Here is a 24,819-nt window from a genome sequence, read left to right on the forward strand (position 1 = left end):
ATGCCCGCAATGTGCCAGGAATTACCTCTATTATGCCAGAGCCTACATATACCAAGGGTGAGCAGTGGGCATCATCATGTCATGATGTTTTGCATTATGCAAAGAATTATCACCTTTATGCCAGGGCTATTGTATTAGAGGTGGGCACCATCATGCTATGAATATCTAGAATAGCCCAATATATGCTATTATACAGAGGTCAACATCATAGCAGTGATGGTGGTTGGTATCATTATGCCATGGGGGTCCAATCAAAAATGATCACTATTATGCCAGGGGAAGCAGTGCCAAGGATGGGCACCATGATACCAGGAATGCCTTCAATATGCCAGGTATTATGATAACCATTATGCCAGGGTTGCATTATGCATATTGCCTGGGGCGGGCATCATCACGTGACGGAGGTCCACAATTAGCCAAGTATTCATTCCTTTAAGCAAGACCAACATTTTATCAAGGGTGGTCACAGCACATATACACCCACACACACAGACATTCATACACTTACCATCACAAACAGGATACAGGCAAACATACTTACAGCAGCAGCATTTAAGACATTTTCTTTCATGCTTACCTTCTGCTGGTTGGGTGTATATAATCCACTCCTGCCACCTTAGTTGCTATGACATGGCTGGCCCTTTGTCACATATACAGTGTGATCAGCTGTGCAGGGAAATCACCTTGTGTCCTGCAGGGCTTGCCTTTGGTTGTAGAGAGCTGATGTACAGTATTTTGCTTGCAGAGCTGTAAGTTAGGATTTGAGGATCCACCTCTATAAAGAGCACTCATATATCTGCCCTCTGAGAAACACAGAACTGTGCATGTCAGCAAGGCAGAGCGTGGACCACAAGGCCACCAGAGGGTCTTAAGATGTGTAACAGGGGCAACTTTGCAAAGCTTCAGACCCTGGCAATGACCTGGGGGCATATGTATCAACATCTCCATTTGCGATTCTCAAATAGCGATTTTTAAAGAATCACTTTTTGAGAATTGCAAAACGGGATGTATTAAAAAAATCGCAAAACTTTTGCTATTTCTTAAAATTCCTTAATTGCGATTAGCAAATTGCGAAATCGCAATTAAGGAATAACTTCCCAGTCATTTCTATGGGCCAGGAGACCCACAGGAATGAATGGGAAGTAATTCTCAAATTGCGATTCGCAATTTGCTAATCGCAATTTGAGAATAATTTCAAAGGTGCAAGGGTGTCATGATGACACCCTGATGCACCCCTGAAATGAGCATGTGTGTGCATATGGCGCACATACATGCCCTAAGGGCATGTATGTGCGCCACGTGGCACGTTGTAAAATTCCAAAAAGTGCATTTTTAACAGAAATCGCAAATTACCACCAATTAGAAGTTGGTGGTAATTTGCGATTTCTTAAGGATAATTCGCATTGCTTTGGTGCGTGTTACATATCATTTAAGAAATCGCAATTTGCGATTTCTTGAATGCTTACGCAAAATTAAGAAATCGCTAAATTAGCGATTCCTTAAATTTGCGATGAGAATTTGCCTCATACATCCCGTTTTGCGAATTTTTAATCGCAAACGCTGCTTTTTGCGAATCGCAGCGTTTGCGATTAAAAATTTGGTTGATACATATGCCCCCTGGTAAAAGAAATGGGGCGACTTTCAATTTTGATACTCACTGACCCTCCACTGAATGGGTCCCATACAGTTTTTAATGGGGCAGTATAGGCAGTCGTGTGCAGTGTGCAGCTGAAACAAGTGCGCCCTTAGAAGGGGAGGTCTGCGTTCAAGGGCCACCACTATGGCTGTCCTGGGTTGACTGGTCCTCTAGTTGGTCATCATTTAGTTTTCTATTGTACTAAGCAGCATAGATACGCATACCCACCACCCATCTAAGCAGCCTTCCCATTGGTCTTCCTCATTGTCCCAATTTCAAGTTGCGTTCTGTTCTACAGTAGGGAAAATGATAAACAGATAAGTGCCCAGTCTAACAGTGTTATGATCAGGCCTTATTATGGATCAACATTTCAAGCATCCTCAATCGCTGAGTCTGTCAAAAGGTGTAGGATGTGGCCTTCATTACTGTCATTTGCCAGCCGTATGGGTTTGGTGACAGTGTGGAGAGAGACATGCAGCAGTACTTGAGAGATGGTGTATGTCTTTATGTGTGTCGGATGAGCTTGGGTGGTGGTTACTAAACCATAAGGCGTTCTTATGATCATCTGAGAGGCTATTGTTAACCAACTGTGAGACTCTTTCAAGAAGGGATCAAGAGCCTTGGAAAGTGTGGATGCAGTATTTATTCCTTCCAGTATCTCGGGAGTTCATACGTATACATCGGTATCTCAGTCTATATTTTATGTGTGTCTTTGACGGCTGTTGACTTCACAGCCGGTATCTATTCATTTTAATCTTTCACCAGTAAAGGTTGGTTCTCCACCTACTTTTAACTGGGAAAATCCTGTATCACTCACTTGTCCAAGAGCATTCCAATTCCATCATCAAACATCCTACTTTATAGTCTTGAAGAGATCCTACCCCTTTCAGCCCTTGTGCTCACATGCACTGGGGTAATTACTAGGCCCAAGAACCTGCAAGGGAAAATGGAGGCATTAAGGAGAGGAGCCCTTGCACCTAGTCTGTGCTCTAGTCTCTTGCCAAAGGGAAACCACAATGAAGTCACCATAGTCAGCACAAACAAATGAGCCATCAGGGTCAGCAGGTCCAGAACTGACACCTGCTGCCAAAGGAAAACAACGAATGAATCATAATCAGCACAAACAAATGAGTCACATAGTGAAGCTCCTTACTGGCATGAGTGTTAAAGCACACAAAACAATAACAATAAAGACATTACGGTAATGCAACATATCTTGTTGTTTAATCATTGGAACATTATTGGTCCAAACATGCTGGTGAGACAGACTTTTAATACTTGCGACAAGGGGTTTGTGACAATCAGCCACTCACTGTCAGGGGTCCCGATAGCAATCGGGGCGCTATGCAACATACAGTGTTCCATAATTTTAAATGACGGATGATCCATGGGGTTCAGGAAGTCATTTCCCCTCTGGTGAAGACCAAGCCCTGCCTGCAACCCTCCAGCACCTTCTTCATCTGCTGAAGCCACAGCCAAACTGCATCAATCTTCTTTTAACTTCAACTGGTCCCCATGCACTCTGTGGGTTTTCAGCACCCAGGTGGTGCCGGGCACGGGTTTGCCACCGAAGTCTACAACTCTGGTTTGTGCATTTAAACTATGCCTTCAGGCTACATAAATTCATAGCTAATACTACCTCTTCTTTGAGTCAGTAACAATCATATTTTGCTATGAGATGAATCTCTAAAGAAAAGCATAAAAAATAAGAAAAACTAAAAAAAGGATTCTATACCTGTTCTAGTTTCACCTGACTGTCACAAGACACTTGTACTCCTCTATTTAAATTATATATGATGTCAGATTTATTTTTACATTTAAAATGTTTATTGCAAGCAGGTGACTGCCACGTTTAGATGGTGACTTTTTTTTAATTTTTGTGACGTATGCTTGCAGTTACAAAACACAGTGGCCATCGCTCCAGCTTGCCAAGGCCAGGACTATTTACTTTGTCAATCCTTGGCTGTAACTATGAATAAATAACGTTTTTGTGTTCGATCTCTGGTTACTTGGTTTTTGGCATCTTGGCTTTATGTTATGTTAAATGGGCGCAGAGAGTCTATAACTAGTCATTTGTATTTGGTATTCTTTTAATTTTTAGTATTTTTTTCCTGTAGGCTTTGTTTTATTTTTTATGAGAGATGAGAGAAATGGGTCATCGTTGGGGGAATGTGAGGGAATTCCCCAAATAAGAGTTCAAGAATGGATATTTTAGTTGGGGGTGGGAGTTTACATTTTTAGAACAATTAATTTTCCAGTAAACACCACTTTATGTTGTTGTAAATGGGTCATCAAAATGTTAGAAATTAATGTATTTCAGTCATTTCACTTTTAAGTAAGCATTGCTTAGAACAAAAAAGAAGAGCAAATACTATCCCGAAATCAGGCAATTTTGTTTTCAGTGCCTTCGGCGGAGCCTCTCTGCGCATGCGCACACGCCTCCAGGCTGCTCCCGGTACAGCCGCAGGAGCCCTTCGCTGCTCAGGGAGATGCCGAGTGCAGCGTTTCCCTGCGCCGGGTTGGGAGGGAAGGAAGAACCCGTGCTTGAAAAATAGAAGGAAATGAAAAAACAGGTTTCTTTCATTGTTCGGGAACCGAGAGGCTTCCAAGGCAGCTCAGCTCATGCCGGGCAATTCACATCAGACAAGAGCTTAGCAACGACATCAAGGTGAGGGGTTTGACGTGAGCACCGCCTCTCTTTTGCCTTCAGTTAGAAAGTCAACGCATTGTCAGCGTGAAGTTCGTCATATATCACTGTGTTTAGTGCTTCAGTACCTTGTGGGTTGGTTGCTTTATATTTTGACCATACACCTGGCATTTAAACAGAGCCAATATTGGTATAATTGAATTATGCTTGATAACAACATGTGCATTTGTAAAGTGCTTGGGTGCATTTTTTGCGCTAGATAACAGCTGTTTATTATTACAAAACTCATTGTTACCCATTGTGTCGACCTCGGAAGCATAAAAGGTTGACTGGCCCCGCCAGGATTTGAGCCTGAGACCATAAGCTCAAATACAAATTCCTGGCGTGGATGCACCAGTACACGGAGCCACCGGATCCTGCAAGCGTCCCATGCCAGGTGTGACATCTTCAATCAACCCTGGCTTTTATGTAACATGCTGCGCTCATGTTATATGTATAGATGTAAACCTCCCAGAATGCTATGTGGGATAAAAACCCAGGACTAGTTGAGTGTCACACGCGGCACGGGGCTCCAAGCAGCCACGTAAGAAGCATAGAAAATGTGGTGCACTCGGGGCTTTAAGTGGGCCAAGTCTTGCCGGTGCTTTGCACCGGCAATTCTAACAAGCATTGGCATAGCCAATAAGTCTCGCTTTTGGGACCTTATAAGTGTTTAGCCATGCAACAGTTGCATAACTAAATACTTATAAGGTCCCAAAAGCGAGACCTATTGGCTATGCCACTGCTTGTTTCTGTTTATTACTGCTCTGTAGTAATGGGGGCGTGGGTGCTATTACTACATAGAAGTAATAGACTGGAAAAAGAAAATGGCTCACGGAGAACATCAAAGCGGCCGTGAGGCCGCGAAAGTGAAAGCGATCAAACATCAAAGCGGCCGTGCGGCCGCGAAAGTGAGGCACGCGCTCGCGCACATGCACTGTAGCTCTAGGCTACAGTGGTAGCACTTTTTTGAGCCCTCACAAAAAGTCTCACCAGACCAGCGCATGCGCTGGTTCAGGCGAGACCTAAAAAGCAGGTGCCGAGACGGGTCTCTATCGGGCTCTCCATTTTTGCCCTCATCATCAGGGTGAAAAAAAAAATTGTAACTCTGCATCAGGACCACCCGCCACTGCTCGTGATGTAACTTCAAAAAGACTCGTTATAGTTCTTTCAGTCTCATCATTTCAGAACTTTTTTTTTTTTTTTTTTTAATATATATATATTTTTTTACTTGGCACAAACCAAAGAAACACAGTTATGGTACATTCAAAACAATAATAGACAAAAAGCAATAGAAAGGGGAGAAAAGAATAAAGAGATCACTGCCCGATTTGATGGGTTGGTTATTCGCTGCAGAGTACTGAATATTACAATAGTACCTTACATTGGTTCACAAACCCCACCAATAAATTGCAAGCTTAACCCTGCGATCCCAAAAGAAAAATCTAGCAATAGTAAAAAAATAAAAAAAATAAAACAAAGCAAATACGGGCAACCAAGCCTCCTTAACATCTTATCATCCAGCCTACCCTAAATTTGCTGTATCCAGTCCGTAACAGGAGCCCAAATTTTACAGCCCAGGGCCCTTTTTCTTCTCCCTTTAGTCTTATAAATTGACAATTCTAAATTATATGTAGCTAAAAATCTTGACCGTCAATTGAAAAAAGTAGGTGGATCGGGACTAATCCATTCGTTGGTGATAGATGAGCGAACCATCGCCATAGCAATAAACAATAAATCAGTCATAGAGCTTGACCTAGAATTACCCTCCCTATCAAATTCCACGCCCAAGATTACCGATTCCCAGGTGATTCTTATCGATGTCCCTAGTATCATTCCCAAAAAATTCTCAGTCTCTTGCAAAAATGTACCCAGACTAGGACAGGAGAAGAACATATGGACCGAATCCGCAGCTTGTAGTCCACACCTATTACATATATCCCCCTTCGATGCCCCCCATTTAGCAATTTTCCCTGGGTTAAAATACAAATCAAAAAGGGACATCAAATGCTGGCTCCTTAGTCTGCCAGTCATTAAAATCTGGTTTATGCCAACGATCCCCTTCTTATTCTCCCATTTAGCATTCCATATGCCAATATCATCCGGGAATGTTTCCAATATCTGTAAATATACCTGCCCAATTGAGTTTTTTTGCTCACTTTTTCAAACAGGGGAATCTTAGCCATCTGTAGCTCTGCTCCTGACCCAAGCTGACCCAGAAAGCTACAAACTTGAAGATATTTAAAAAGTCATGCATTTTGATAGGCCGAACTTCTCCTGCAGATTTGAGAAGGACAAAAATGGACCCCCATCAAACAGATCCCCAAACAACAAAGTTCTTTCAAGCCCCATCTAAATGTGACTTGATCCTGAAAAATTGTAGGAAGCAATCCAGAAGTGGTGAAAGGGGTATAGACCTTAAGATTTAAAATATTCAACTTTCGCCTAATTTGCTTCCAGACTTGGTATGCAGCCTTGAGTGTCTTAAACTTAGTCTTTTTATAGTAACTGGGCTCCAGTATCCTAACCAAACAGCTATTAACTTCGTCCCCCAGCCCCAAAACATAAATAGATGGTCTGCTAAAAACCGGGATCTCCGCCTTAACCCCAACTAAGAGGGGGCCCCTATCCTGTAGCATGGATGCCCAATAATACACCAAAAAATGTGGGATACCCCATCCTCCCCGGTCTCTTGGTAAGATCATTCTTTTATATGCCCTTCTAGTTCTTCGATAGCCCCAAAGAAATGTGGAGCAAATCCGCTCTAACTTAATAAAACAAGAAGCAGAAAACTCAAGGGGAATTGTTCTAAACATATAAAGAAACTTAGGAAGAACCAGCATTTTTAAGACATTACAGCACCCATGAAGAGAAAGGTGTAGTCATCATTTCAGAACTGAAGCATTTTCAATATTATATACAACAAAGCCATAGTTGTTGTCTATTCATCTTATGCAACTAACAACCACTGATAAAGCCAATAGTTCTGGCTGTTGATGGTGTCATTTTATGTGTTGTATTATATATCTAGATACAGCGACATAAGATGCAAAATACTAGTCAGGCGGCACACTATGCTAAGCCACGCCGTTAATTACATCAACCACGCCCCTTTGAGAGACCCCTCCCAGGTTTTTTCATCCCACTTAAACCCCTAGGTGCACTGTATTGTGCTGTGTACAACCAATGCTTTGTTAGCAACACAGAAGTGCACATTATACAAGCAAGATAACTCAAAGAATACATGCCTCGTAAGGTGCTTTTTGTATAGCGTTGGTAAAGTCCTAAGAGACGTGAGTGCGCAATACAGACGTGGTGGAAAAGGTGTTTGCACAGTCATAGTAATACAGGAGTAATAAGAGATGTGCTTGTGGTTTTATTTTTATAGGACTACAGGATATGACATTGAAGAAGGGTCACTTGAGCGCCATAAGATGGGAGAGAGGGATTACATAGATGCTGTAAGAAAAGCGGCAGCGGTGCTGTGTTTCATAGTAGACCTGGCTAGTAAGAGGCGTGCAGAGGTGGGTTAAGCAGAGCTTTAAGTGGCAGGGAAAAACTGTGGGGGGGGCTTTCAAAGGTGCGTGGCCAATGTAATTAAGGACGTGACTTAAAAGCACTTAAGCTAAATATTTGTGCTTAGCGTAGCGTGCTGCTTCTGGCATTTTTCCCCATATGGAGTTTTATATAGCTCAAACTCGACCCGTAGGTATCAGGTATGAGAGCACTTTACATGAGCAGCAGTTGCGTTACACAAGGACCCATTTTTGTTAGGCACCAGTGCTTTAAATGGGCTGGTACTGTCCGGTACGGAGTACCGGCACTTTTTTATTATGAGATGGAGAGTACCGGCACTTCTCAAGAGAAATGTTATACTTTTAATTGGAGAGTACCAGCACTTCTCAGAAACAAGCAGGTATTCTGCTACAGAGTACCTGCACTTCTATGTTTCCATTTCAAGCACTGTTGGGCACATGCATCCATATATATAAAACAACAAGTAACGTTACACCTACAACAAGTCAGGACTATTGGCATTGCCAATGCTTGTTAGTTGCATAAGATAAATAAGCAACAACTGTGTTTTCGTAGCATACAACCTTGAAAATGCTTCAGTGCTGAAATGATGAGACTGTGAAAGAACAATGACGAGTATCTTTGAAGTTACATCGAAGGAAATGCAGGCTGCTGCTGCTGCAGAGTTAGGGGTTTTTTCCCCACCCTGAGGGTTAGGGACAAAATGGAGTCCCCGGTAGCAGCTCAGCACCTGCCTTTTCAGCACCAACAGGACCTGGCACACTGCAAACCATACACATAAGTCAATAAATAAGCATGTAAATACATTCATCCGAATTATCATTATCTCTGGGTTGCTTTGCGGCAGTTCCCAAATGTGGAAAGGTTTCTTCAAAGACACGCAGTCAATACTTCCATCAGTCAATCAATCATGAGACATGAAAACTCCAACATGGTAACAAAGAGCTTTAGTGGCCCAGGCGTTAAAACTATACCGTTTTTATAGCTTTCTTGAGCAGAAGTTAAGGTGAAACATAGTAATCAGCTAAAAACTCTGAGCCTTTTTTCACACACTTTTCAGTGGTAAGAGAAGCCATATAGATAATTAAGAACATCTCTCGCTATTTCAACGAATGCCTACTTACCTGCTCTTAAGCCCTGGGCTTAAGAGTAGGTAAGTAGGTTAAGTTGGAATGTGCTCAGATTCGAGGGCCAGTAATCTCAGTAAATCAGGATGAGGGATGTGAGAAAAGAGAAGTGGTGGCATGGGACAGAGAGTTGAGAGGTCCCTTGGAGTTGTGCTTCAGTCTTATAGAGAGCGAGAGATCTTCTGTTTTTTAAGTTTAAAGAGAGATGTATTAAAATCATAAAGGGAAAACATTCAAAGAAATAGCGAGAGATGTTCTTAATCTTTATCTATAAGGCTTCTCTTACCACTGAAAAGTGTGTGAAAAAATGTCTCGGAGCTTTTAGCTGATTACTATGTTTTACCTTAACTTCTGCTCAAGAAAGCTATAAAAACGTTATAGTTTTAACGTCTGGGCCAGTAAAGCTCTTTGTTACCATGTTGGAGTCTTCATGTCTCATAATTGATGGAAGTATTGGCTAGATGTGATGTGTTTGAAGAAACCTTTCAAAATTTGGGAACTGCCGCAAAGCAATCCAGAAATAATAATTCGGATGAATGTATTTACATACTTATTTATTCACTTATGTGCGTGGTTTGCAGTGCGCCAACACGTCTACTTGTAGGACATGAAAGGAAGGCTCGTCGCTCGATAAATCCTCGCCCGTGCTTTGGGGACATATCACGGATTTAGCACAAGTGTATTTATTTATTTTATTTATAAAGTTTTATATAGCGCGAATATGACCCCGGGGGTATCAGAGCGCTTTACAGTACACTGTTATCACACACTTTTTTTTTTTTCATACAATCGGAAATCGCATACAATACAAAAGAGGTAGACATTGGTGTTTGGATACAATCCGTGGCAAAAGTGTATGCCTGATTAAGTCCCAGGCAGTGTTGAGCCCCGGTGATTAGCAGTTTACCCACAGGCCTGCTGGCAAGCGCTTCATTAAATTCTTATGGGAACAGCTAGCACAGGTTAGCAACAGGATCCATGTGGAAGGTAACAGCTGGAAACCACGTCTGTGCGTGCTCGGCGAAGTGCGTAGCATGGAGAGACCTTCCCTATTGGTTGGTATGCCCTCGTGTACTGGTGACGTAGCAATGTGGCGGCCAAACATCAAGTGATGCAAAAAGGCAGGTGAGCCCATTGGAGAACTGTAAAAAAATGTAGATTGTTAGTGTCTGAGTTATTTCATATCGACGTTAAATACCTGTGGCAGGAATGGAATAAGACCACGTTTAGTGGCCAATTTAGATTATTCTCAAGGTTGTAAATTAATTCTAGAGTTGTGAGTGGCTTATGCCTTGTCATTTAAATCGGTTATCTGCACATATTGAAAAAGCTTTTTTACGGAAGAGGAAAGAGACAGACAGGGAGGTAGCACTTCTGAGTTTGTTGAAGTTGGTGTCAAAGCCTGTTATATTGGACATAGGTCCTCGTTACCACCGGTCTGGAATATGGCCCTGCATTTCTCCATCCGTTGAGTTAACTGGAGCACCAGTACTCTCTGTAGCAGTAAGGGAGCTAGCAAATTCCCAGGGAGAGCCAAGCCAATGGTCGGCTCTAAGAGCCCTTCAACTAGCCGAGCCATAAAGATATTTGGCATGCAAATTATGAAACAAACATCACAAAAGTGTCTTTCTTTAACACGCTGAAGTATTTCACCTTTGTACCTTTAGATTATATTTTTGCATTGAAATATTTATAAAAAGTGAGAGTTTTAGAACATCAACTAAGAAACATTCCTGCCCCCGCCCTGATGTCAATGCTATTAACGATTGAAGAGGCAAGTCAGGTGTCATGTGTATGCTATATGGGGCCCTGGATTTTTATTACAGGAGGAGCAACAATATAGGCTAGTAAATCAAACATAAGAGAGGTTATCCTAAACTCAGGTATTTGAAGGTGCTCTCATTTGTGATCATGAACAAAAAGGAGGCTCAGTAGAATAAGGTATGTGCCAAGGATCACACAATTTGGTCAAGCAAGGATTGCTCCCAAATCTATCCTCCCACACAGAGTAGCATTTCATCTACTAGATAGGTATTCGTTCTTCAAATGTTAATGCTTTGTCCTTCATTTTTCAAGGATGAGATTTGAGTGTGGGTGGCAGGCAGAATTCATATTTTATTTCTGGCAGCTTTACATAGTGCAAACCTTGCTCATGGACATAAGAGTGATTCGCAATAGACACCGACTACAAACCACATTTTTTATTTTCCAGTCCATGGTGATTAGCCAGAATTAACAGGATGTTAGGTCGAGGTCTGGATTAGAACCTGGCTCACCATCTTGCATGGTCATGCATGTGTAGCCACTTAGCCACATCATCTCCCATGAAAGTGCGCCTCGTTTTGGGCTCAAGGTTCCACAACGTCTGACATCTGACTTAACTTTTTGTGGCTACTCCAAGGATGGAAAATCCTGTCCATTATGGGTTGAACCCTGATGCTCCACTAAGAAATTAGGAGTTAGCAGGTTTGTCAGTAATTTTAGGTCACAATCCCCCGGTAATTCTTCTATTTGTGCCAGATTTTCACAAAGAGATTTCAGCAGCTTTTAGCAGGTAAAATGTCAGTTTGAATCTACAGAGATTCATGGTGTTTCCGGGGATTTCCAAATTCTACTAAGGCTAGTAATCGCTGTGAATGGCCCCATCAGAATTAAGTGGTCACTTATCATGAGGGGCAAAGTGTAACATATATTATACTCCCTGTAAACCCACTGGTTCTCAAATAAGAGTGAGGCTAAATGGTTAAGAGGCTGATCCCATTGAAGTGAATGGAGAAAAACTATTTTCTTACGTTTTTTATGTAGTGTTAGACACAACACTTCTGCCATTTATAAGCTCTCTTAATAACATATTACTATCATCCAGGTTATGGTACTCAAATTATCGACCTCAGAACTCTGGATGGTTGAGTCTGCTTACCAGAATTTGAACTCATTGCCTCCAAAACACAGCATTTGTCAGCAGTGAGCGTTCAGCCCACTGAGCGATCCTGGCAGCTATTTACACAAAATATTGAAGTGTGTTATTCTTCCAACTGATTAAATTGAAGAGGCCCGGATCTTGAAAAGTGGTGCCATGTTGATATCGAGCGATGTGTGGTAAGCCAACCCCAGCTGTCTGAAGACAGTGCCTCATATTGTAGCTAGACTCATTTCTGGAGCCAGAACGTTGCATCTTTTTATCCTGGTGCATGAGCGGCTCAGTTGATTGAGAACTAAGATTGTGCACTATATAAGGTTACTTACATTGCCCCTCTATGAATCTGGGCTACCTACTTATATGCTTGTGTTTGGAATATAATATAAAGACATTTCTAAAAAAGATGACCTGGCTAGCCTTTCAGACGAAGCCATACAACTCACCTCTCTGATAAATCTTGAAATTACAGGAATAGCGACAATCTAGCTGCGGTAAACATCTAAAATGCTATCATTATCATTTATTTTGTTTTATTATTGTTTTTATTATTATTATTATTATATTTTAGTAACTGTTAATAATAATAAAATACATAATAATACTGAGCAAAAATGAATAACTCCAATCTAAAAAGACCAAAATAATGTACAAATTATAAGTATATACATGTAACTCCAAAGCGTAATGTTGTGCTGTAACATAAAGGCATTTTAAGAAACTCACTGTAGCGTGACAACATAGGATTGAGTTCAGGCTTGTTTATAATGCACCTACAATTTTTGGGGGGAAAAATAGAAGGAAAAAAGAGGTAACAACAGAATCAAAAATAAGAACGTTCAAAGAAAAAAGACAGATTCAAAACGAACGAATAATCATTTGAAAGAAGAAAGAACCAACAGTTCACTTAAGAGATAGGATCGATCCTCCCACCCAGTGCAGCATTGATAAGAGGAATACTTCACCCTAGAAATATGCCAATTACCAATGTGGCGGGAGTCAGTGGAAATATATCCCAAAAAGGTCAGAAGAATACAATATACCAATGGCTGAGCATGAAGGGCGTGCTGGGTACCATTCTTAGGTCTGACATGAATCATGTAAAAAGGTTGAAGGTAAGTAATGGTCTGCCACACATGACCAAATATTAGTCAGAACAGGGCAAAGCTCCCTATCTATGATATATTGAAAAACCATAATGTCTAAGCCCAGAGCAAGACCAAAGACACATGTTAACATACACTCTTCCACCAAACATCCATCCGGCCACATGCAAGGACGCCTGCAGAGAAAATCCCACCCGAAATACCACGTCTCTCATGGAGAGTCACAAACAAGGGCGAGTAAACCACCCGTTTTAGCAGGGACAGTGGGTTACCTCTTGGCCATTATCATTCTGTCACATTAAATCTTTCAATAACTATTAATGCCCATCTTGACTTACTGAACAGAAGTTCATAAATACATTGAAAGAGAATGTAATGTCAGGGTTGATGAGGTTTGGCCTATTAAATCGAAAGATGGCAAACGGAGTGCCCAAGAAAGAGAGTGTACAAGTAATGAAACCAAAGAAGAAGTGAGAGGCGAAATGAAGAGAAAGTGTGAGAGAATGATGAAAAGAAGGAAAGTAGTAGAGTAAAGATTGGTAGGAGTAAATGGACGCTTTAAAGGACTATGCAATGGAAGAGAAAGAGAAGCAGCAGAAGAAGAAAAAAAGCAAGAAATGTGATAGAAGAAAAAAGCAAAGGAATAAACCATAGTAGAGACGTTTGAGGTCACTTGCTTTCCTCACTTGCTCTCTTAGGGGGCATATTATCAAGGACGGCCTTAAAATTATCGCCGGTTTAGCGGCAGAAAACAGCAGTTAAAGGGCTTGATAATATGCCCTGGAGAATTCCGATAGAAGCCCATGTTCACAACAGAACATGGACTTCTATTGGAATTCTCCAGGGCATAATATCAAGCCCATTATCACCGCTTTAGCGGCAGTTTTCTGCCGCTAAACCAGCGATAATTTTTAACGCCGTCCTTGATAATATGCCCCTTAGTATCCTTAGGGATATAGGGGCATATTATCAACGGCCGGCGATAATTATCGCTGGCCGTTCTTAGTGTGACAATTGTTATCGCCGGCTATCGCTGATAATTATCGCCATGCTAGCACTGTATTAACAACGCATAGCGCAATGGCGATAATTATTCCAGCGATAGCATTGTTTTCCATGGAACATCGCTGGTTTTCCAGCGATGTTCCATGGAAAACGGCGATAATGTTGCTGATACGACCCAGTGGTCGTATCAGCATAATCAACCTCCAATATAAAGTATAGGTAAGACAGCATTTTTGCAGGCGTTAGTTTTTGGCGAAAACCGCAGTTTTCGCCAAAAACTAACGTCTGCAAAAATGCCTGGGCCTCCTTGTAAATATCGCGATGTGCACATCAGCGATATTTACAAGGTTGTTCTGCCCAGTGACGCTCACTTTGCATCTCATCAGAGATTCAAAGGGAGGCGTCGGGTAAAAGGGTGCTAACATGCACTAATGCATGTTATCACCCTCTTGGTAATAGGGCGAAAACATTATCTACGCTTTTTTGTTTTTTAAATAAGGCCCTTGATAATATGCCCCATAGTTCTGAGTGGGGGATATTTTTACGTTGGAGCCTCAGATGACCCAAGCTAAAGTGCAATACAGAGGTAAAAAGATGAGCACGCAAACTGCCATGAGAGGACCCACAGGGACGATAAACTGGCCTGCTGAAAATACACAGAGCAGCGGGTAGGGGTAACGAGCTCAAGCACAAGTTGAAAAGTCAAAGAAGTAGCTGCTTATACCCCGATATCCAATTATAGCAAAAAGGCATAGGAAAACTAAAGCAATCAAGATGCCAGACAATGCTGTGGTGCAAACTACAGCTGACGCAACGAAAGGGCCAGAAATGGAGAACAAGCGAACCCCGTGGGCAAGGTCTCACAATTCCACTAGACTAGAATTCATTATAACTTTTTTGATGACCTGTTTTCAGTCTTTTGTACTCAAGGGCTTGATCAGAACCTGACATTCAAGGTGCAGGCAAGAAAGACAGTTGCCATCTGTTTCGGTCTACTCAGAATGGCTAGGAAAGTGCTTCCCCTTCTTTCTCCACAAGCCAAGAAAGTCCTAATTCAATCATTGATACTTTCAAGGATTGACTATGGCAATGCACTTTATTTGTGAGCCCCAACGGCAGTCACGACCAAACTACAAACGGTCCAAAACTGCGCAGCTAGACTGCTACTGGGTGTACCCAACCGCACCACAGCCAAACCTGCCATTCGCTCCCTTCACTGGTTGCCTGTAAAGGAAAGAGTACATTTTAAAGCCCTCTGCATCGTTCATAAGTCCCTTCAGGGGAAAGGACCCCCATTATTTTCGTCCATGATTTACCCATACAAAGTTAACAGGGGACTCTGGTCGGACAATCTCCACCTTGTGGCGGTCCCTAGAGTTAAGAAGGCCAGAAGCGGTGGTCGTCTCTTTTCTCTCAACGCTGCCAATTTGTGGAACGCACTGCCACTCCAGCCCCGGAGGGAATCCAACCACTTGGTCTTTCGCAGACAATTAACCTCTTCAGCGCTGCGCGGATTCCCGCGCGGTGCTGAAAGTTCTGAGCGCGGGCGGGGCCATGACGGAACGGTTCCGTCATAAGCACAGCCCAACCGACGTGCATGACGGAACCGTTCCGTCATCGGCGTGGAAGAGGTTAAAAACTATTCTATTCCCCTAAGTCTCTTTATCTCCATCTGATTAGGCATGCCAAGCGCTGGGAGGCACCCGGGTAGCCATTCGCTATATAAGTGCCCTTTCAATTCAATTCAATTCAAGGGCCTGCTTGGACCGAACGCAAATACATCTGGAATGAACAGAATTCTAATAAAACAGAGAAAAGTCTGATGACCCGTGAGCAATGTTCCCTCTAATTTTGTTCCTTTGGGTGCGGCAGTGTAAGGTCTCTGTGCACTACAGCCAAGGCTATCTGCACCAAGATGTCGACCATGCATGTGAGAGCGTAGCTACAATTATCAGTGGAAAATACCATTCCATACTTGTTCACAAAAAAGTGAAAAAAGGTGCATTTCCACAAATACAGCTCCACCTCATAGTATCTTGAGAGAGATTGTCATTAGCAAGTCAAATTAGAGCACCGCACTGAAATTATTTATGCATAAAACGTTAGTAAACTAAGAGTCACAACAGTTGTCATGTAAACCCTGACCATGGCCCAGATTATTATTTTAGTTTATGAAATCTAACACAATAGGTTTTTGTACAACTGGTATTCTGAACTCACCTACTTGAAAGTGCTTTCTTACCCGATAATGAAGAAAAAGGAGGTGCTTTGGTAAAATAATTTTTTTGCCTAAGATCACACAATTCAAGCAGGAATGTTGTAATTTACCTGTGTTTTATGGTTTCACTTTGTACAAATCGGCCTGTAAATGAGTACATATTTGTCTTTCCTTATGTGGATGCTTGGTTTTTAACTCTTTATGCATTTTTGAATAGGTTTATAGAGCGCAAACTTGACCTGAAGGTAATTAAGGTTTTATGTGTGCACCAGTTACATTACCCAAGGCCACATTAATTTTTGAAAGGCACTGGGATTTTACCTGATTTGCCTAGATTCACAGGATGTTGCGTCGACACCAAGACACGACCCTGGTCTCCCAGTTCTAAGGTCAGCAGCTCTGGCCATAAAGCCACATTTTAGGAAGAGGGAAGGTGGTTGGCAGAAGCCACATTACAGCTTGGCTCATTATGGACTAGAAGTATCTAACAGGACCTCGAGCTGAACCAGACTATAGACTCGAGCTTTCATTGGCTCGCCCACCTCTAGCAAGAAGGCTGATTGACAACTAGTTAGCAGAAAATTATCACCGGACGCTACATAGAAGAGAACACCCACTGAGATTGACCAACACTAGGCCATTGTGACACTCTACTGCTTGGGACAAGTAAGGACAACTGGAGTCACTCCGGGGTTTCTATGCACAGATATGTTTTCTCCTTATCATCTTTATTTTTACCAACAGCCTTCAGATGCCACTTGCTGAATTCTTAAGCAGAAAACATAAGCAGATAACACTTTAAAAAGGGCATGTGAGGTGCCTTATGATCCCTGACTAACAAGTAAACAAAAACAGAAAGGTCATTATACAAATGCACACAGATTACTTAATTTGTTCTTTTGAGATATAACGACTGGGCCTTTGCAGGTCCTTAAACCTGAACAAGTATCCAGCATTTCGTTTACAAAGGTGACAACCGTAATGTTTACAAAAATTGCCGCGACAACCACATCACGTAGGGCCTGTGCACTAAAGCACAAAGAGTAGGCAGGCTAATCTTTATCTCAGAACATCACCAGGATGATGAACAACAGAAGCCCTCGCAATTGCTGTCCTCTGGTAAATCACAAGAAATGCCCAGAGCACTGAGATTCAAATGCATGTTATCTGCAAGTCACGGGGCGTGCCCTTGGACGCTGAACAATGCAGATTTCAGAAAATATACATATATACCCATGTTTCCTGTACAACTGCGCTTCCCCGATGAAGGCGCCTTGATGCGATTTTGTTCTATTGAGCGTTTTTGGGAAACCTGTCTAATCACAAAGCTCTTCCCCCATTCCCTCTGCCTGAACCCACCTTTACTCTCCCCTGTCAGCCTTTGAGGCAGCTTCAGAGCTGAACTCTGGCCATATCAACCACCTTTAAAATGTTGCTCAACACGCTCAATCCATTACTAGCCTTGGCCAGGCTTTTCTTAGACGCAGTGGCGGTCAAACCGTCATGCGCACTTTGCATCTTCCTCACCAAGCTGCATTACACAGCCTGGTGAGGAACATGCAAAGCCGTCAAGCCCATGTCTGAGTGCCGAACCATGGCGCTCAGACCAATCACAACGCTGCTTAAGGCCGCATTGTGTTTGGACAGGGGCTTCAGGGAGGCTGGGAGCTTCCTGTTGGTGTGGAGGAGACAGAGCAGAGGCTGCAGCACCCATTGAGGCAACTGAGTGTATTTTTATTATTAACCCCTCTGCTCCCCCACCCGATCACCCATGCTAAGTAGCTGCCGCTATTGCATAGATACATGCCATGGTTTCCAAAATACAGAAAAACGAAGTCATTTTAGGGACAACTAATACGAAAACGTGGGTCATGCATCTTACAGGCACTTAATGTACAGAACACAGGGAAAGCACACACCCTGTTTCGAAGCAACAAGGCAGATAGTGAGATCCCAATATAAACCTGAGGTGAATGGGAATCAGTGAGTCACAGAAAAGGCCGAGAGACACCATTCTGCATGGCTCATGACTCCAGACATGCACTCTGCACAGGAATTCACCCATCGCTCCTTCGAGTACACTGATGCCACTGGCACACTCCATGACTAGCACAACCACAGGCCTGTCATATGGAGGGGGGAGCGGGATGGCAACTAACAGAACGAGCTTGTGCACAATTATTGCACAGCATTAAAAAATATATTTATCAGTAAAGCGAGCGTCATGCTGTGAGACACCACTGCTGCTTGTTAAGCCCTGAAGCTGCTGCCCTATCTCTAACACTAATGCAGCATGTGGCATTTGTAGAAGCCACTTGCAGCGCAACTTGTGACCCGTAACAGACTGCCATGGATGAAGAATACTGACTTGCTGCTTGTACCCGCCTCTTACACAGCGGTCTTCTCCTTCACCTGAAATCTCCTCCACTGCTCCATGTGCGCCATAAACAAACAAGCATTGGCATAGGCAGTAGATCTCGCCTTTGGGACCGTATATGTGTTTAGCCATGAAACAGTTGATGTTATTGCACCAAGGATATTATGCTGCATAACTAAATACTTATAAGGTCCCAAAGGCGAGACCTATTGGCTATGCCAATGCTTATCTAGTTTGCCATTTTAGGATGTTTATCAAGCACATAGCTTTTCTATTAACAACTGGTGCTGGGACTGGCTCCAGTTAATGCTCTGGTTTCATGTCATAACACTAAAAGATTCTTCTTTTACCGCCAATGTTGAATCTTCTATATAAGTTAAGACGACCGCTGTTTGTTCTACCTTTTCAATTATCTCCGAATATAGAGCTCACTAACTCAAAATCAAATCATGTTTTGAAGTGGCTATGATTTTGAAATGCAATCAAAACTGTTACGGTAAAAATAAAACCCCCGACTAATTCAACGTTGGAAGCCTCTTTCATAATTGAGGCATCTCCCAATAAGTGGAACTATAACGAGAAAGTGAGATGGGCAGGCCTTTGTTAAAGGGACAGTGTATCTTGTACTACCATTGGTGGAGTTTGTGCATAACTCTCATGTTCACCGCACAAAACCACGACAAAACCCATGTGATCGTAAATCTAGCGACAGTTATGCAATTCCAATTTAGCAGTATCGATATGCGGCTAGCGAATGATTATAAAACCGTGGATTTGTTTAAAAAAATCATGGTAAATTTATCAAAAATTAAATATTGTATTTTGATATATTTCTGGTGAAGTCCAAATAGTGTTACTGATTGTCAAACAATTAGCATAAACCTTTTAGTTCTTTCACTTGTTATACATCACTTATTCTTGTTATTTAGTAGTTTAAAGAATGAGAAATCATACCTTTTTAAGATGGCAGCAACTTTTTAGGTGATGACAGTTTGTCGAGCTAATAGTGAATTTTGCTGAGCCTCTTTTTTTCTGTCATTACTCATGTCTACGATTAGCAAACCCTTTTCGGAGTGGGTGGCTCTTTGCGTACTGCAGGCTGTCGCCTTCTGACTGTTTTTTAGGAAGATTGTCAGTAAATGTTCGTGTGTGAATAACAAAAAGCGGCCATCTTTAAATGGAGACCGCATGATGTTCCTGGGACTTTTAACATAGGAATAACAATAGATTTTTGTCGTTATACGTATTAGGTTTGTAGTATATCAATTTGAATATATATTTTTTTTACAAATCTAGGAGATTCATTTAAGATAGATAAACAAATAAGAACATTAAGAAATGCACACGCTCACTTTTTCGCATTCGTATCTACCATTACAGTTTGCATTTTCTGTTATTTTCCGTATTTTACTCTTAAAGAATGCGTTTTTCGAGTTTGGTTTCTGATCTTCTCATTGAACCGTGACGTTCTAGCATTTTTTGGTTCTATTGTTCATGTATCGCTCCTTAACCAAAATGGCGCTATTTTGACTTAAGGAGGGTATCCCAGCGTCTGTTATGCAGGGCTCCGGAAGTGTAGTGGCTGTGGTGTCATTACTTATCCTGCCTCCTGCTTTCCCTGTGTCTCCCTGGGAGGGCGGGTGTAGGGTTCGCCAAACCGGGGCATACTTTGGAAAGGAGGCGATATCCTGACTCCGAGTCTCTTCTCTGAGCTGCTGTACTGTAGAGGGCCTGAGAATGAAGAGGACAAGGAGGAGACCAAAGGGAGCGGACCACGGAAGGCTGTAGCTCCCAGGGGTGGGGGCTGCAGTGTGGTCAGCGTCCACGGAGTCGCCATACAGGGGGAGACCCCCCCGGTCAGGGTCTGCGACACCGAGAACAAGCTGGAGGTTCTGGGGCTGCCGAACAAGAGCGCCCCCGGGCCTCGAGTGCCAGGGGGCACTGGCTGCAGCTGCGGCAAAGGCTGGCAGTACAGGTACATTTACCCCTCCTTCTGCGAACTGTCATAACTGTACTGTAGTTATTCATCCTCCAAGGTAAATGCAAACAAGCGGCAGTGAAAGCGATCGCGAAAGTGAAAGCGATCGCGATCGTAAAACAAACAAGCTGCGTACAGGAAGCAGCATTTTTGTTGCTATGACAACGAAAGCTTCTTCGCAAGATGGCGTCGGACTGTCCACAATCCGTACAGACACGCGCATGCTGTGTGTATGGACAAATGGCAAGAGCAGCCATGTTTGTCCATGCAGACGCATGCACGAAAACCCTCGCCATAATCGATTACAAAAGATACACGCAATAGCGAGAGCAGCGCATGCGCTGCTTTCGCCAGGCGAGACCTAAAAAGTGAGATTTTTCCTGTGCCGCTTGCATTTTTAAAGCAGAGGTGCAAAATGGTATCTCACATGAAGAGGATGTACGGATGTGTGCACGCTTCACAACTGAGACTGCACGCTCAAGATAGGTAGAATGCGCGCGCACACAAGCGCGCACCTTACAGGGAACAATGCACGTGAGGCAGAGTTTCCAAGCCCAGGGAGAAGTGGCTGATAAGAAAGTTTTGAAGAATGAAATGCTATGTTAGAGGATGTCCTCAATTTTTGTGACCCTTATACTGGGACATTTAACATTTATTCAGCTTTGAAAAAGACCAACGGACCCTGAACAACCACGACAAAACCCATGTGATCGTAAATCTAGCGACAGTTATGCAATTCCAATTTAGCAGTATCGATATGCGGCTAGCGAATGATTATAAAACCGTGGATTTGTTTAAAAAAATCATGGTAAATTTATCAAAAATTAAATATTGTATTTTGATATATTTCTGGTGAAGTCCAAATAGTGTTACTGATTGTCAAACAATTAGCATAAACCTTTTAGTTCTTTCACTTGTTATACATCACTTATTCTTCTTATTTAGTAGTTCAAAGAATGAGAAATCATACCTTTTTAAGATGGCAGCAACTTTTTAGGTGATGACAGTTTGTCGAGCTAATAGTGAATTTTGCTGAGCCTCTTTCTTTCTGTCATTACTCATGTCTACGATTAGCAAACCCTTTTAGGAGTGGGTGGCTCTTTGCGTACTGCAGGCTGTCGCCTTCTGACTGTTTTTTAGGAAGATTGTCAGTAAATGTTCGTGTGTGAATAACAAAAAGCGGCCATCTTTAAATGGAGACCGCATGATGTTCCTGGGACTTTTAACATAGGAATAACAATAGATTTTTGTCGTTATACGTATTAGGTTTGTAGTATAACAATTTGAATATATATTTTTTTTACAAATCTAGGAGATTCATTTAAGATAGATAAACAAATAAGAACATTAAGAAATGCACACGCTCACTTTTTCGCATTCGTATCTACCATTACAGTTTGCATTTTCTTTTATTTTCCGTATTTTACTCTTAAAGAATGCGTTTTTCGAGTTTGGTTTCTGATCTTCTCATTGAACCGTGACGTTCTAGCATTTTTTGGTTCTATTGTTCATGTATCGCTCCTTAACCAAAATGGCGCTATTTTGACTTAAGGAGGGTATCCCAGCGTCTGTTATGCAGGGCTCCGGAAGCGTAGTGGCTGTGGTGTCATTACTTATCCTGCCTCCTGCTTTCCCTGTGTCTCCCTGGGAGGGCGGGTGTAGGGTTCGCCAAACCGGGGCATACTTTGGAAAGGAGGCGATATCCTGACTCCGAGACTCTTCTCTGAGCTGCTGTACTGTAGAGGGCCTGAGAATGAAGAGGACAAGGAGGAGACCAAAGGGAGCGGACCACGGGAGGCTGTAGCTCCCAGGGGTGGGGGCTGCAGTGTGGTCAGCGTCCACGGAGTCGCCATACAGGGGGAGACCCCCCCGGTCAGGGTCTGCGACACCGAGAACAAGCTGGAGGTTCTGGGGCTGCCGAACAAGAGCGCCCCCGGGCCTCGAGTGCCAGGGGGCACTGGCTGCAGCTGCGGCAAAGGCTGGCAGTACAGGTACAGTTACCCCTCCTTCTGCGAACTGTCATAACTGTACTGTAGTTATTCATCCTCCAAGGTAAATGCAAACAAGCGGCAGTGAAAGCGATCGCGAAAGTGAAAGCGATCGCGATCGTAAAACAAACAAGCTGCGTACAGGAAGCAGCATTTTTGTTGCTATGACAACGAAAGCTTCTTCGCAAGATGGCGTCGGACTGTCCACAGTCCGTACAGACACGCGCATGCTGTGTGTATGGACAAATGACAAGAGCAGCCATGTTTGTCCATGCAGACGCATGCACGAAAACCCTCGCCATAATCGATTACAAAAGATACACGCAATAGCGAGAGCAGCGCATGCGCTGCTTTCGACAGGCGAGACCTAAAAAGTGAGTTTTTTCCTGTGCCGCTTGCATTTTTAAAGCAGAGGTGCAAAATGGTATCTCACATGAAGAGGATGTACGGATGTGTGCACGCTTCACAACTGAGACTGCACGCTCAAGATAGGTAGAATGCGCGCGCACACAAGCGCGCACCTTACAGGGAACAATGCACGTGAGGCAGAGTTTCCAAGCCCAGGGAGAAGTGGCTGATAAGAAAGTTTTGAAGAATGAAATGCTATGTTAGAGGATGTCCTCAATTTTTGTGACCCTTATACTGGGACATTTAACATTTATTCAGCTTTGAAAAAGACCAACGGACCCTGAACAACCACGACAAAACCCATGTGATCGTAAATCTAGCGACAGTTATGCAATTCCAATTTAGCAGTATCGATATGCGGCTAGCGAATGATTATAAAACCGTGGATTTGTTTAAAAAAATCATGGTAAATTTATCAAAAATTAAATATTGTATTTTGATATATTTCTGGTGAAGTCCAAATAGTGTTACTGATTGTCAAACAATTAGCATAAACCTTTTAGTTCTATCACTTGTTATACATCACTTATTCTTGTTATTTAGTAGTTCAAAGAATGAGAAATCATACCTTTTTAAGATGGCAGCAACTTTTTAGGTGATGACAGTTTGTCGAGCTAATAGTGAAATTTGCTGAGCCTCTTTCTTTCTGTCATTACTCATGTCTACGATTAGCAAACCCTTTTAGGAGTGGGTGGCTCTTTGCGTACTGCAGGCTGTCGCCTTCTGACTGTTTTTTAGGAAGATTGTCAGTAAATGTTCGTGTGTGAATAACAAAAAGCGGCCATCTTTAAATGGAGACCGCATGATGTTCCTGGGACTTTTAACATAGGAATAACAATAGATTTTTGTCGTTATACGTATTAGGTTTGTAGTATATCAAGTTGAATATATATTTTTTTTACAAATCTAGGAGATTCATTTAAGATAGATAAACAAATAAGAACATTAAGAAATGCACACGCTCACTTTTTCGCATTCGTATCTACCATTACAGTTTGCATTTTCTGTTATTTTCCGTATTTTACTCTTAAAGAATGCGTTTTTCGAGTTTGGTTTCTGATCTTCTCATTGAACCGTGACGTTCTAGCATTTTTTGGTTCTATTGTTCATGTATCGCTCCTTAACCAAAATGGCGCTATTTTGACTTAAGGAGGGTATCCCAGCGTCTGTTATGCAGGGCTCCGGAAGCGTAGTGGCTGTGGTGTCATTACTTATCCTGCCTCCTGCTTTCCCTGTGTCTCCCTGGGAGGGCGGGTGTAGGGTTCGCCAAACCGGGGCATACTTTGGAAAGGAGGTGATATCCTGACTCCGAGACTCTTCTCTGAGCTGCTGTACTGTAGAGGGCCTGAGAATGAAGAGGACAAGGAGGAGACCAAAGGGAGCGGACCACGGGAGGCTGTAGCTCCCAGGGGTGGGGGCTGCAGTGTGGTCAGCATCCACGGAGTCGCCGTACAGGGGGAGACCCCCCCGGTCAGGGTCTGCGACACCGAGAACAAGCTGGAGGTTCTGGGGCTGCCGAACAAGAGCGCCCCCGGGCCTCGAGTGCCAGGGGGCACTGGCTGCAGCTGCGGCAAAGGCTGGCAGTACAGGTACATTTACCCCTCCTTCTGCGAACTGTCATAACTGTACTGTAGTTATTCATCCTCCAAGGTAAATGCAAACAAGCGGCAGTGAAAGCGATCGCGAAAGTGAAAGCGATCGCGATCGTAAAACAAACAAGCTGCGTACAGGAAGCAGCATTTTTGTTGCTATGACTACGAAAGCTTCTTCGCAAGATGGCGTCGGACTGTCCACAGTCCGTACAGACACGCGCATGCTGTGTGTATGGACAAATGG

At 42.8% G+C, this 24,819-nt stretch overlaps 1 protein-coding gene across 1 annotated transcript in view; it reads left to right on the forward strand.

Annotated features, from left to right (window-relative positions):
- The first annotated feature begins 4,088 nt into the window (after window positions 1-4,088).
- The window catches only part of FAM216A (family with sequence similarity 216 member A), a 216,517-nt gene continuing 195,786 nt past the window's right edge, over window positions 4,089-24,819 (forward strand). Inside the window, exon 1 of the mRNA XM_085633930.1 lies at window positions 4,089-4,304. Within this exon, the coding sequence (XP_085490056.1) occupies window positions 4,198-4,304 (107 nt within the window). The 5' untranslated portion in view covers window positions 4,089-4,197. The remainder of the gene's footprint in view (window positions 4,305-24,819) is intronic.

Source organism: Triturus cristatus, chromosome 11 (genome assembly GCF_964204655.1).
Source record: "Triturus cristatus chromosome 11, aTriCri1.1, whole genome shotgun sequence".
Taxonomy (NCBI): domain Eukaryota; kingdom Metazoa; phylum Chordata; class Amphibia; order Caudata; family Salamandridae; genus Triturus; species Triturus cristatus.